This window comes from Physcomitrium patens, chromosome 6 (genome assembly GCF_059467195.1).
Source record: "Physcomitrium patens ecotype Gransden chromosome 6, ASM5946719v1, whole genome shotgun sequence".
NCBI lineage: Eukaryota > Viridiplantae > Streptophyta > Bryopsida > Funariales > Funariaceae > Physcomitrium > Physcomitrium patens.
The window spans coordinates 9425987-9439910 of NC_143415.1; the positions used below are offsets into that span (position 1 = coordinate 9425987).

At 40.2% G+C, this 13924-nt stretch overlaps 2 protein-coding genes across 14 annotated transcripts; one reads left to right on the forward strand and one right to left on the reverse strand.

The window, feature by feature from the left end:
• Positions 1-573: 573 nt before the first annotated feature.
• LOC112283235 (uncharacterized) lies at positions 574-4546 on the reverse strand. 12 transcript variants are annotated; one of them, XR_016503304.1, is made up of 6 exons: positions 3220-4452; positions 2804-3117; positions 2443-2538; positions 2164-2302; positions 1338-1805; positions 574-1007 (listed from the first exon to the last, which is right to left on the reverse strand). XR_016503304.1 is itself a non-coding variant. In XM_090251181.1 (4 exons), exons 3-4 carry the CDS (start codon positions 1424-1426, stop codon positions 860-862), a joined length of 237 nt encoding a protein of 78 aa, XP_090107307.1. In that variant the 5' UTR covers positions 1427-1805; positions 2164-3117; positions 3220-4425; the 3' UTR covers positions 574-859. The 12 variants fall into 12 exon arrangements, 2 of the variants coding, with proteins under 2 accessions (XP_090107307.1, XP_090107306.1); XR_016503300.1 differs by having other exon boundaries at positions 1338-2538; positions 3220-3391; positions 3964-4546; XR_016503303.1 differs by having other exon boundaries at positions 1338-2302.
• A 4635-nt stretch (positions 4547-9181) lies between these two features.
• On the forward strand, positions 9182-13198 carry LOC112283245 (root phototropism protein 3). Of its 2 annotated transcripts, none has more exons than XM_024521716.3 (5): positions 9182-10233; positions 10436-11600; positions 11739-11996; positions 12146-12520; positions 12633-13198. In XM_024521716.3, exons 1-5 carry the CDS (start codon positions 9971-9973, stop codon positions 12798-12800), a joined length of 2229 nt encoding a protein of 742 aa, XP_024377484.1. In that variant the 5' UTR covers positions 9182-9970; the 3' UTR covers positions 12801-13198. The 2 variants fall into 2 exon arrangements, with proteins under 2 accessions (XP_024377484.1, XP_024377485.1); XM_024521717.3 differs by having other exon boundaries at positions 9238-10233; positions 10442-11600.
• The last annotated feature ends 726 nt before the right edge of the window (positions 13199-13924 follow it).

Below are 13924 nucleotides of genomic sequence, written 5' to 3' on the forward strand. Positions count from 1 at the left end.
AATTCCTTTGTGAAATGCCGGTGTCATACGAGAAGATAGTTTCGAAAGGAGCGAGAGAGAGAGAGAGAGAGAGAGAGAGAAAGCATCACAGATGCAGCCATACATCCAGCCCACCCTTGCAAGGATTCTCTCTCATCTGGGTCCACACTGCCGTCCGAATGCTCTCTCCTCCTTCAAAGGCTTTGAGGTTTCTCATGCACGGCTTGTGTTTCCTCGTACTGGAATTCTCGATATCCAACGTTTTCTCTTTTCTTTTTCTGATTCATTTATATCCGTGTGTTAATATTCACTACTTTTTTTTTTTTTTTTTTTTTTTTTTTTTTTGGAGATACAATTGCAGCTCTGCTGTGCCTGTCCCTAGTTGAAGAATTCAATTCCAGTTCAACAGAGAAGAGTTTCTGAGTTTGGAGAGGTTGCATTGGTGGTCTAGAGTGTTGGATAACTTGTGGCGATTCTGTCTAATTTTGCAATTGCGCAGTTTCGACTTGGGAAGGATTGCCCACCCAGTTTCATGCGAATGACTTGCAGATCCAAGTTGAGGACGTCTTTTTTGACAGCGTCCAGCACGAAATTGGCTTGGAATTGGGTTCAGCTGGTTGTAATTAATTTATTTCATGCGGACTGCTGTCTTCGGGAGGAAGGAAGAGGAAGAGACAACCTCCTCAGATTTTGCATCAGTCGTGATTGTTTGGACTTGACATATCTGGAAACGAATTTGCTCAGAAACGAATTGAGAATGGACGGAAGACCCTACGAGAGCTACTATTCGACGCAAAACTTCCACAACAGACGTAATCAAGGTCCTTTGTCGCGGCCGGGCACGACCTACTTTCAGGGCTTCGACGGGGAGCATTTGGCATTATGCCTCGTCTCGGCGGTTCTCATGTACGGGGCAGGCTACATCATCGCTAAGCTCTTCTTCAGCGGTATCATATTCTTCCTTTCTGTAGGCCTCATCGTCTTCTTTGTCATGCAGATCATCGATAGTTTGAATTCCGGCACCAAAACTGCGGGGTATAATAAGTCGTATTACTGAAACAATTCTGCCAGTACTTCTGTAAAGACCTTGCGACGTTCCCTAACCTGCTCATTTAAATTCTTTTTCCCAGTTTGAGGGTATGAACTCGTTAAGCTTTCTCGTTACCATTTTTCCTGGAGGAAGAGACCGTCACCTAAATTGATTTCCTGGCAGGAAGGATTGCTTGTGTACACTTTTTAATGGGTTATATTTTGGATCAAAGGATCAACCGTGGTTAATTTGTGCTTGAAAGTTCTGCTTAGTCCGGGTGTATCAAGACTAGAATTGATACTAGCATGTGGAATGTGGAAATGCATACCTCTCAGTGGACATTAAAATAATTTCCTCCTCTGCCCTCGAAACCATGCACTGACAGCAGGTGAAAGTGCTCCACGCCATAATTTGCATAGTGAAACGAAAAGCGTGAAGACAGTTGATTCATTGTAAGGAAAAGCACGTTTGTTTTCGACGACGAGACCGACAGATTGAAAGACAAGGATTTCAGATCAGCTGCGAGAAGCTCAATCAACACCCTTCGTGGTTCACGTGGATAGGATCATTGCAACACAATGGACCCATACAGAGCGCATTCTTAAAGATTCCTCCCCCCCCAACCTCAGATATTTGAGTTGACAGTGGGAGAAGGTGGGAACGTCTTACCGATTCGATAGCATACTCATCAAAAAGTCTTTATTGAGAGAGCTGAACTGTCTCCGGTCTTCAACTGTTTTCATTTCTACTGAACCCAACCAACCGTCCCTTTACCCTGCTGCTTCTAGTTCGTACTCTGCATCCAAAATGCGCGCATTCTAGTCAGTAAGAAACCATTAATCTAGTGGCAGCTTTTCATTGCTAGATTTTGCTCCTCCACGATGTTCAAGAAGTAAGAGATTGCATGTTCGACCATGATAAAACATACACACACACACACCTAGTCTCAGAGTTGCAAAGAATGCTGAAACTTTCAAGAAAAAACACCTATCCATGCTGACATAAGTCAAGGTTACCAGTACTCTTGGACAAGTCCCTTGACGCCCCTGTATTGCCGATTCACTTCTATCTTCAATGTACGGTAGTTAGATCATGCACTTTAGGAATGTTACCGGTGTAATCGAAGCTTAAAACTGATTCATCTGTCATGTTACCTCGAAATCCTGAAACTGGGTCAAACCCACCATGGGCAGTATGTTCCAAGGATGTCACCATCATAAAGTCATACCGTTGCTGAAATCACCGCAGGAAATGACCTTATATTTTGTCTCTTCTCATTTTAGCTCACAGATCCTTCAACATTGTCCCGTCCAAATTAGAAGGGACTTCACCACTCTGATTTTTCACTTTCAAGCTCTAAAGAGAGCATCATCTTGCAGCCGCAATTCACCGCGCTCCAGAGAAAGAACAAGAATATACAAGCGACCCCTTACCCAGTTGCTCATTCGCCAGAAGCAGCCAGTCGCAAATTGAAGACAAGAATCAGCCAATTTCCCAGCGCTCCATTCGGCAAAATTCTTAGAATATCCCTGGCATTGTGCATATTCAATCCAAGCACCCACCCCATATTAGAGCACACAAGGCAAACTCACCATGGCACCGAGGATGTTGCATTTATCCCCTGCGCCGAAACATCATCATCCCCCCCCCCCCCTAGATACACGGATTTCTAATCAAAGCATCCACATTCCAGTTGCGAGCGACAAAACACAAACCCAGCTGGTAAAAGTATCAGTTCTTTCATATTTAGCTCGAGGCGGATGACAAAGAAGCTCGGGAAAAATAGTTTGGCACCCCAGGAATTGAGAAAAGCCGAAGGGCATTGCAAACCACGGCACCACAGGCATCGAATGCCTTGTCCAAACGTTGTGCCTCGTTTCCATTCCTCCGCAGCCTTTTGAGTGTTTGCATTTAGCAGTCGAGGTTGTGGGGTCAGTCTGTCCCTCAAGCTTAACTCAATTTGGAGACGAGCCAGGTGGGTGTGTCGCAGCGGCGCGCCCATTTTAAGCAACCAAACTCTCCTCCGCAGCAGCTGTTGTCCCACTCGTGGTGCCGAGAGCTTCCACCAGCCCAACAAACAACAGCAGCAGCAGCAGCAGCAAAGGCCCCTTCATCTCCCCCCCCCCCCCCCACCTTTGAGCTCTCGTAGGAGTCACCTCTCTGTTGCTCCCATTGAAGGCCAAAAACAAACACACAGCGACGATCCTCACCCAGCTTCTCATTCCGCTGAAGAGATTCCTGTCAGTGATTCCTTGACAGTGAGTGCGCCATGCAATTTCTCGTCTGCGATCTCCACGTCGCTGACGTCGCATTGGCATTCCCTTTCTTCGAGGTTTTAGGGTTTTGTGTTCACTGAAAGTTTTACTTTTGTCCTCCATGAACCTTGAATGAGGGAAAGTAAACCACTTTTCAGGAAGTAAAAAAAGAAGAAGCAATACTCGATTTCATGAGAATGCTACTTTGGAGTGCTAGATCTTCTCGATTGTGCTGAATGTTTTATGTGCAAAGTGCAAAGTGATGTTTTGTGGTGTTGAACACCTCAGGGCTAACATTACAATGTAATTAACTTGTGGGACACACATGAAATAAGTGTGAAGATCTCTTCTCGGCATTTATACATTTTTCTCTTTGATGAATGTTGCATGTTGTTTCACTTGATTTAATTTGAGGAGGTGGTTTTGAATGCAATTAATACATCACATGGGTGGTGAAACACAGTATAATTGAAGAATGCCAATGTTAAGTATGTATATATATATATATATATATAAATATACACGATTTAATAAATAGTTGATAAAATAAGATAAGACGAAAGGATGTTGATATTATTGAATTCTTGACATTTTCAGCATACTTATATGCAAGTTTTAGGAAAGAATGATGCATATAAAAAAATGTGTCAAATTTGAATACCATATTAATTATGGTGTGGACAATTCAACACAACTCACATGTACTGGCATAAAATGCAAAAATCTCGCATCCTATTACTAATTTGTTCATGGTTTTTGAAAGTTCAATGTCTTGCACACCATTGATTATATAATGCACCTTATGATAGACTTTCAAGTAAATAGATCATGCATATATTGTTTTACTTAGCTTGTGCAAAACCACCATGTGACCACACTAAATTATTATCTACCATGCTTGTATCATTGAAATATTTTCAAAAACTATCAGGGTTTTCAGATCATAAATTTAACAAATCCAACAAACATGTGATGCTATTTGAAAATAAAACTTAAAAATTCGAAAAATCAATAAATAATAAATCAACAAATTTAACACACTTAGCAACATGAGATTTTAAATTGAATTCGAGGGAAAAAAAAAAAAAAAAAAACACATCATTTATAAATTTGAAACTCAATAGAATAATAATAATCTGAAAGGGAAGAAACTATTCAAATCAAATAGAATTATCCATAAATCAAACATAAAAACTCTAAGAATCACTATTTTTAAAATTCATGTGATATTTAGTTTGTTTCTATTTAAATTTCAAAATATAAAATACTCTTAATAATCTGCCTTAGTTTATTTAATAATATTTTTGCACAAAAACTTGTTATACATTACATTTTTAATATGAATTGTTATAAGATTTTTCTTTTTAATGATAAAAAAAAATTGTGAAATTTTTATTAAGATATAAAACAAAATAGTTATATTTGAGGGGAACTTCACACTTTGAAGACAAGATTAGAGGTCACAATTGTTTTTTAAATAATTAGTTGAAATTCAGAAGCCTCTTTGAGTTGGGTATATATATATATATATATATATATAAACATAACTTTAAAATCCCCAAAATGAAAAAATGAGGTGGAATAGATTTTACTCTTACATGACATGAATAGTGTTTGGTAGAAAAACTTTTTCACCCATTTTAAAGAAGTGATTATTAGAAAAAATTGAGAATCTATTGTTAAAAAAAAATATTATAATTTTTTTATATTTTCTATTATCATTATTTTTTCATATTTCTTATAACCAATATAATGAAGATATGAAAAAACACATTTGTAATTGTTATAAAAAGAATAACTTCATATAATTTATAACCTCTTCTTACTTTATACTATTTCAAAAAGCCAAGGCTTCTAAAGGTGGATTTTTCTTGAGTGAGCAAGAAACCTTGATAAGACTTTTGACCATGGCCTTCCAAAATAAACTTCTACAGTCCGCTTAAATTGAATCAAATGTAGTATTAGTATGATATAATTTTTTTCTTTCAATGCATAGAATAAAACTGAGTTTTTACAATCCAATATATATACCAAAATTTAAAAATTAAATTTCTTATTTTAACTTTAAGAGGTGCAAGGAAAACTTATACACTCATTGGAGATATGCTTGGATAAATAGCAAGAGGAAAAAATGAGAAGAATGGAAGAAAACGATTACATAACACATAATTATTAAAAGAAGGATAAATAAACAGATTTAATTTTCGAATTATCAATGGAGTCTAAAGTTTTAAAGCTATGAACTAACTGCTAAATCAAAAAATTAATGTCATATATATACGAAACTATTATGCTAACTGAATTCATTGTATAAATGAAGACTAACTAATGTTTAAGCAAATCGTATTCATAACCTTGAACAACTTAATAAATGTACCATACTCCAATGTTCAAGAACACCTTTAATTGGGAGAAGAGAGTATTGATTGCAAAAACAAATAAAACTTCTTCAAAAACTGCTTCTAATAATAATGGTATTATTTTATACTCTTCCAAAACTCAACTATATGTTAATTTCATAACCTCAAACCCTCAAACAATTCCGCCACAGTGAATAGGTGCATATATAAAGGACAAGAAGGATAAATGTAGTCTAAATATACATCACTAATTAAGACAAGAAAGCAGGGTTTGTTATCGAGCTGCACTGCACTAAACATCCAAATCTTTGTGGACGTTTCCGATCCGGTTCCATCACGGGTATCAATTGTCAAGGGGGTAGTATCACACAGGGTATCAATTCATCCTTTTTTGAGTTCCAATGTCACCATATGCTATTAAATACACCAATCACCCTCTATTTCTATTTCAAAGGCCTTGAAAGGATAGGTGGGTGGGTGAGAGAGAGCCCATGCCCATGCTTTGGATCATGTTCAAGACGTTGTTATCCTCCATCTCATTTATTAATAATGTTTGAACTTACTCACTTCCATACACACACAAACATATATATATATATATATATATAGACGCATTCATACACTCTAGTAATCAAACCAAGGGATGTTACTAATAGCAGCCAATAATAAATAAATAGTGGAAATGATTAGTTAAATAAATGATTAGTTAATAAATAAATAGTGGACATGGAGTTAGTTCTGTTGGCAATGGTAAATCTCAAAACTCTTCTATTCACATGGCACACACAATCTTTTTCTACTATGTTTAATTGTAATGGAAAGTACAAAGAAAAATGAAGTAATTTGTGTCTAAATATTGAAAACAATTTTAAACTTTTTAAGTTTAAAGTTTTGCAACTTTGGATTTCATGCCAAGTGTAAACATGCAATTTTATATCAGAAACACAAGTTTTAAAAGAAAAAGAAGCAGCAGCAGCAGCAGAAGAAGAAGAAGAAGAAGAAGAACAAAATAATGATATATATATTTATCTATTTGGTTTATTTATTCTAAATTTATCATTAATTGAATTATCATGCCATTGTCTCTTATCATTAATATATTTTTATATCATTATATTTATTTAAAACTTATATTACCAAAATCTCCAAAATATCTTATAGCATAGGATATCCTATTGCAAGAAATACAGGATTTATTGTGATAGGATAGACTATACACAAATATGAAAGTATATGTTTAATTTATTTTAGTCATTTCATATCAAATAAGTCTTAATAGTATTTGAATTGGAATATTTCAATCCTTGACTTGTGTTGGTTTATTACTATATACATATATATATATATATATATATACAGATACTTCATTGCATCAAAGAAATATTGAATTTCGAAAAACTAGGCATAGTTTTTATTATTTTATGATGTTCAACACATTAATTGAAGGGAAATAATAAAAAAATCAAATAAAAATTAATTATCTATATCACTGAAAATAAATAAATTTATTTTTTATTTATTAAATCCACCCCCTCCTCCCAGCCTGAGATTCTTTCCATCACTGGAAGAATCCAAAGTGATGGGAAAGAGGATTAACATGGGCGGAGAGGGGGGGGGCATTTACTCCACCGAAGGATCACGCTCCACTCCCACGTGAGGCAAGGCGCAAGGTTGGGGGGGGGGGGGGGGGAGGGGAGTATGTTATGTATTCCTGCATTTGTCTAAGTTGGTGAAGCCGGATCCCACGGATCTCATTCTTTGGAGCCCGCTTTGATGTCCCCGCACCGAATGGAAACCAACACGTATGCAGCCATTAGTGTCGATGTTACATTATTAGCCCTGGGGGCAGTTCATGTCCTCGTAAGCTCGTCTTCATCCACCTCGGCATTTGCTACAACACACCAAATTTGTCGAAGGAGCTCTGAAGAGGAATGGGTTTTGGCGTGCGAGTGGTTGTCATGTTGCAGGGATGGCTCGGCCCCCTCTCCCCTTCCATTGCCAGTATGGGTTGCCATCCACGGAAGGGCATTGAATGTAGAGTGAGTTCATGTGACTCTGTTAGAAATTTTAAACAGAGATGGCGCCTGACGAGTCACGGAAGGTAAGTGGTGGTCTTTCTTACTATTCTTTGGTTCCGGGGGGGGGGGGGGGCAGAGTTCGGTAACTCTCATGAATAGAGGGACAGGCGTCTGCGGTGATGAATGTATCAAAAGCTTTTTCAGAAGCCACGGTAGAAAAACACAAAAAAAAGAAACCTCAATCACTTGTGCAGCCACTAGGGGATGGCGAATTGATTTGCACACTCGCAGTCTTTTAATGCAATAGATTCTCATGCTTTGCAAGGGTGGCAAGTGGGCTCGGTGCACTCGGGGCAAGTCGTTCATACTAAACGATGGAACAAAAATTACTGAACCGTCCTCTTTTCTTACATTGTAAGCGAATATTGAGAGGGGATATTGCAAGGGAGTATTTTACTTGGAATGGGAGGGGATTGCTGACTGTAAGCCCGAACAGGAAGCCGAAATTATCCGTGACAGATAGGTACACCGCTGTGTGGTGCATCTCAGTGAGGGATGACAAGCCCGAGTTGCATTAAGTATTTTTATATATTTTAATGCTGCTTCCGTGGCACATACCGTTGGAATAGTTCCCCAGCGCTGAGCATCTGAGAGGAAGAGTCCAACGAGAAACTTCTCCCGCTCAGCGAGAGTTGATTTGTTATTTCACAAGTGTTTAGTTTTGGAGAACTATAGCAACATCATATCAGAATCAGCGCCTCAATAGAAATTACAAATCGGAACTCTACAGAGGTTGTCCCAAGTTCTCATTGTCCATTTTGAAGAGACGGGAAGATATATGCGGCTTATCTGGACTCTGCTTCAGGTCTTTTTTTGTGCAAAACATGTTGCATATGCGCTCAAAAAATTAGAAACACGACGAAGGAATGGAATAACCGAGTAGGTACTGAGCTTAATGTCCGAAGCCCCATTTGTCCCCGGTCCAGGTTTGCCGGGTGTAAGCATGATTTAGTTTTTTGAATTTCGGCCTCCAAATCTTTTCATGATCGACAACAGTTGCCCCGTGTGGTAATTTCCTGAAGACCACCATAGTGCGATTTTCAGTCCCAGTTAGATGCCTCGGTTGCATGCACATTATAGGCGAGTCCGATACTAGCTTTCCGGAAAAAGAGTTCGAGAAGGGTCAAGCCGGGATTGGAGATTCGGAATCTCGAGATCAACTGCCTAGCGATCCAACAGTGGAGAGCCTGAGGATCAAAATTTTGTTTCGATTTGCTTTTTCGTTTTTCGTATTCTTGTGTACACATCAAATCCTTGTTCTGATTTCGATTTTAGTTTTCGTTCCATCCACGAAATTTCGGATGAAGAGGATTTTCGCGCTCTGGATCCGTCGCGATTGCCGGGGAGCGAAGACAACCTATATTGGGCGATGAAGGTGGGTGGCATAATTGACTCATCGAAGTCGTGTAACCAACCGTGTGGCAAATGATCAGCAATTATAAGAATATGGAGAGCGTGCAGCAGTCAGAGTGCAAGCATCCCCGCCTTGTCATTATGAGCCAGCTTGCCTTCTTCCTTGCGATTCCTTCGCCTCCTCGCTCGCTCTTGCCACCCTCACCCGGCCGCACAGTAGTCCAACCACCCCGTCCTTCTTTCCAGCCTTGCGGATTGAGGATAATGCACTCTAATATTACGTCCTTCCTCTTCTCCTCCCAGATCATTTAGTTCTCCCCACGCCTCCTGCTCTAGTTTACATTCTCCCATTCTGTGCATTTTCGTCCTGGCTCTCCCATTTCTCTCTTCGTTTGAAGTGATTATAAGTCCATTTTGGATTCTGGCGGGGATTCGTGGCGAATTGGACTGGAATGAGATCGTTGAGCAGCACGATTATCATTCAACATGAGGGACGACTCTATGGTGTTTCTTTAAAAAAGCAAATTGGAATGGGAAACAACTGACAGAATATTGAGCAATATGAGCTTCAGAGTGTGGTTGACGGAGTAGAGTAAATAGTTGGGTGAAGTAGGGACTGATACAAAAAAAAAAAAAAAAAAAAAAAAACGATCTCAGAGTCTTTGAACTAGCTTGGAAAGAGAGTTTGAACGGTTGATAGGTGTGTTTGAAGGAGGTATCGAAACTTTTGCTTCTGCATCGGATTGTTTGCGATAACTGTGGTGAAGGTGTGATTGAAATTTATACTGAATTCTGCTGCTTAGCATTTGCGATGCGTGAGCTGGATAGGAGAGCAGGTTAGCATTGCAAACATTCAGGAGTCGAGGTTGCTGGACCTCAAATTGTAGGGTTTCGATATTAGCCATTGAATCCACCATGGCAACTTTGATGTCCCTATCCGAACGGGAAAGGCTGCCCAGCCTTTCCAAGCGATGTGTGCAGACGAAGTCGAATCTCGTGAGAAGTCCGAGGTCGGTATTGCTGCCGGAGTCGCCCGGAGGTAGTTCAATCGAGTCTAGCTCCCTGGCCAGTTCGATCCTCGGGGATCAGATCGTGGAATGCACCAGCTTTAGGAACCCATCGAGGAGTGACAATAGTAAGTCTGAAGCAAGCTTTGAGCAAGTCGACAACTACACATGGTGAGTCTTCTGGGGTACTCAATGCGATGATTGTTCACTCAATGGCGTTTCACATTCTTCTGACGTAGAAATATGACTTACGCATACCGATTCTAGTGCATTGGTTGAGATTGTGAAAAAAGAAGCTGCTAATTTGAGTCTCTGTAAGAACGGTCGCGATTCCGACGTTTCAATGCCTGAACCAACGCCGATGCTCTGTTAGTTTCAGGTTTGTATCAATTGATCGGCCGAGCGACTTGCTTGTGGAAGTTGGCGACATCTCATTTCATCTTCACAAACTCCCTCTCTTGTCAAAGAGTGGCCTTCTCTTCAGGCTAGCATCACAGTCTTGTGACACAAGAAAAGCACATGTCAAGCTGGTGGATATGCCAGGAGGAGCTGAGGGGTTCATTTTGGTTGCTAAGTTCTGCTACGGCATTGTGGAAGAACTCACTCCTACCAATATCGCTACCATTCGCTGCGCTGCGGAGTATCTCGAGATGACGGAAGCGTTCGAGGAAGGGAATGTAATCAGTAAAGCTGAAGCCTACCTCAATCTCGTTATCTTGAATTCCTGGCAGGAGGTAATCATTGTCCTTCAATCCTGTGAGCTCCTCCTACCTTGGGCCAAGGACATGAATTTGGTGAAGAGATGCGCCGAGTCTGTTGCGCAAAAGACTTTCACAGATCCACGAAGTGTTCGGTGGCTTTACTCTGGAATTGAGAAAAACAGCATGACGGCTTCGGCACAGAGGAATCCTCTGGAAGCGTTGGTCACTAGGGTCGCGCCCAAAGATTGGTGGTACGAAGACGTCTCACACTTGACAATCTACTGTTTTAGTGAAGTCGTGGATGCTATTAAGGAGAATGGTATGCAATCGGACCTTCTTGGAGGCGCCTTGGAATATTATGCTCAGCGATGGTTGCCAGGCTTAATCAAAGCAGAGCAGCACAATGTCTTTAGTAAAGACACCAGCATTCCTATTGCTGCATCCACAAGAAAAAACTCGCCGATCTCATCACCCCCGATTAAAGACGGAAACGTGATTTTAATCTGTCCATCTAAGGGCACGGGGGAAGATAAGCCCGCTAAGTTACATGAGTCTATAGCGGAGCAGAGTAGGAATCGCTTTATCCTCGAGGAAATAGTAAGCATGCTGCCCCAAAGAAAAGATGCGGTCTCCTGCAGTTTCTTGCTAAGGATGACGCGTGCGGCGTGCATGTTGAATTGCGACCTTGACTGTAAGGCGGATTTGGAAAGACGAGTCGGTCTGCAGCTTGATCAAGCAACTTTAAGCGATTTGCTTATTCCTAGTTTCTCTAACACCAGTGAATATTTGTTTGACATCGACATTGTGCGCCGAATCTTGGATCATTTTTTGACACAGGTAGGCCTCGTCCTGGTTTTTCCTTGTGAAAAAGGCAACCTTTAGAGCGCGATTAGAAGATGTCGTAATCAAACTTTGAAATTTCATTTTTAGTTGGTTCAAATTCTGAACTAATCCAGCTCGTGATGAAAATTGTAGGAGCAAAGCGACAGTCCAAGAACTTGCTCAGGTGACAAAAGAGCACAGACTATTTACGATGGCACTCTAGCAGGGAGTCGACAACCGCCTCTAAATTTGAGAGCAAAAGTAGCTAAACTACTAGACGCCTATCTTGCCGAAGTGGCTAGGGACAGTAAACTCCCTTTGACGAAATTTCACTCTCTCGCCGAAGCGCTTCCCGAGGGTTCAAGGTTGTGCGATGATGGACTCTATAGAGCAGTCGACACTTATCTCAAGGTTGGCTTTCTTGGAAAAGAAAATTATATGATCCATTGCTGAACTTGTATGCGCACGAACTTGCTCAGACTTCTCTTAACCTTGACGAAGTCTAGAATACTTTTGAAGTCATACTGATAATACGCGCGTGTATGTCATGGGGATTGCAGATACATCCGACCTTGGCCGAGCACGAAAGGAAGAGACTGTGTCGGATCTTGAACTGCCATCGCCTTTCACTTGATGCGTGCACGCACGCTTCGCAGAACGAGCGATTGCCACTCCGTTTTGTAGTTCAGGTTCTCTTCTGCGAGCAACTCAAGATTCGAAGCACGGTTACTGAAGTCAGTAATTCAGTGAAGGATAATCTTAGTGAGGCTGATAACTGTAGTATTATTCTCAAGGAGCCTACTTCCACGTCTCAGCAGGGGGCAGATCAGGAGAATGTTAACCAAATGGAAATTAGAGCATTGAAACGTGAACTTGCAAGCATGAAAGAGAAGTGCAATGATCTGGAGAGAGATCAGGGTAGCATTCAAGATCAGGTACTGGTGGCAGCATTGTTCATTATCTATGATTGGATAATTTTGAAACTTTGTTTCTCTTCTCACATTGCTCATTGCTCCTTTGATCATCTGTGGAATTCGGCCTTCGCAGGTGCAACAAATAGCTACAGTTTCCAGGGGGCGTCCCTCATCGTGGTCGTCAGGAGCGTGGAAAAGGATCACCAAACTACATCTGTTCAACAGGAGCAACCAGAATGACGAAACATCGTCCACCGAGTCGCGCACGGAGCGCCGCAGGTGGAGGAACTCCATATCTTAGAGATCTATAGCCATGTAACTCATACATCCCTCGTAGGTCTGTTCATAATGCCAATTACGTGATCGTTCCTTAGCAGATTGAGATTGGACAAGCACAAGACATTTTAAAGCACAAGACATTTTAAACGGCAAGCGGATATAGATTTTTTCTCTTTTTTCTTCTTTTTTTAGATTTTCATGTAACCTGATAACTTCCAGAACAATTGCATACTTGGTCGTGGATGTCAGAGAATTGAGGTTTGATTTCAGAACCCAGGTCTGTCGATCTTCGTGAACACCGTTGCGTGTTCTCGTGGCAATTTGCTACGAACTACTTTTGAGAACTGAAACTTGAATGTACACATATGTCTTCTTTTTCACTTCTACAATTAACAAAAGAAGCTTCCTCATTCCACCTGACACCGAGAAAATCTCGTTGCATGTGTTTCGCAGTTAGACCCCACTGGTTTTCTATGTAGGTGCATGCATCAGTAGCAATAGTTGATGCCTCTCCTCGCAATGTGGTGAGCCAGAAAGCAATGGATGTATTGGTCCCAGTCTCTAATATTTCTAATATGGACGTTTCCACTTCACTAAGCCCTTCATGGTGCCACATCCCGACATTAGCTGCCGCAGTTTTTTGTAGCGAATTTAAACTTCCTTCCAAATAAAGCAATTAGGGCTTTTTTCTGCCGGCGCCATGAGTTTCTTTAATTTTATGCCAATCATCACCAGCAAGTATTTTATAGCTTGCCATCTTTACGAGCTCGGCACCACAAAAGTAACGTCTATATTGTGATTACTTTTTTTGAATTCTTCTTCATTATTATTTTTGCTGTTTTCGGAATTTCAACTTCCAGGCAATTTTTTTTATGTGTCTGTTCAATTTTGAAAAGTTGTGGAAGTGGACTTTGTTGCTGTGCGCAAAAATTGTATCAAAATATCAAGCATTTAATTGAACAAACTGCAATACACGAGCGTTAGTGGAAAATTATATTTATTCTCAAAAATTTCATAATGTTGTATCTTGATTTAACCTGTGCAAATTATGTAATGACATAATAGTTGTTTCAGTGAATAATATTTTTTTTATTGTAAATTACTTAATTTAATATATGTATTTGTAGGGTTTTCACTAATAAAAAA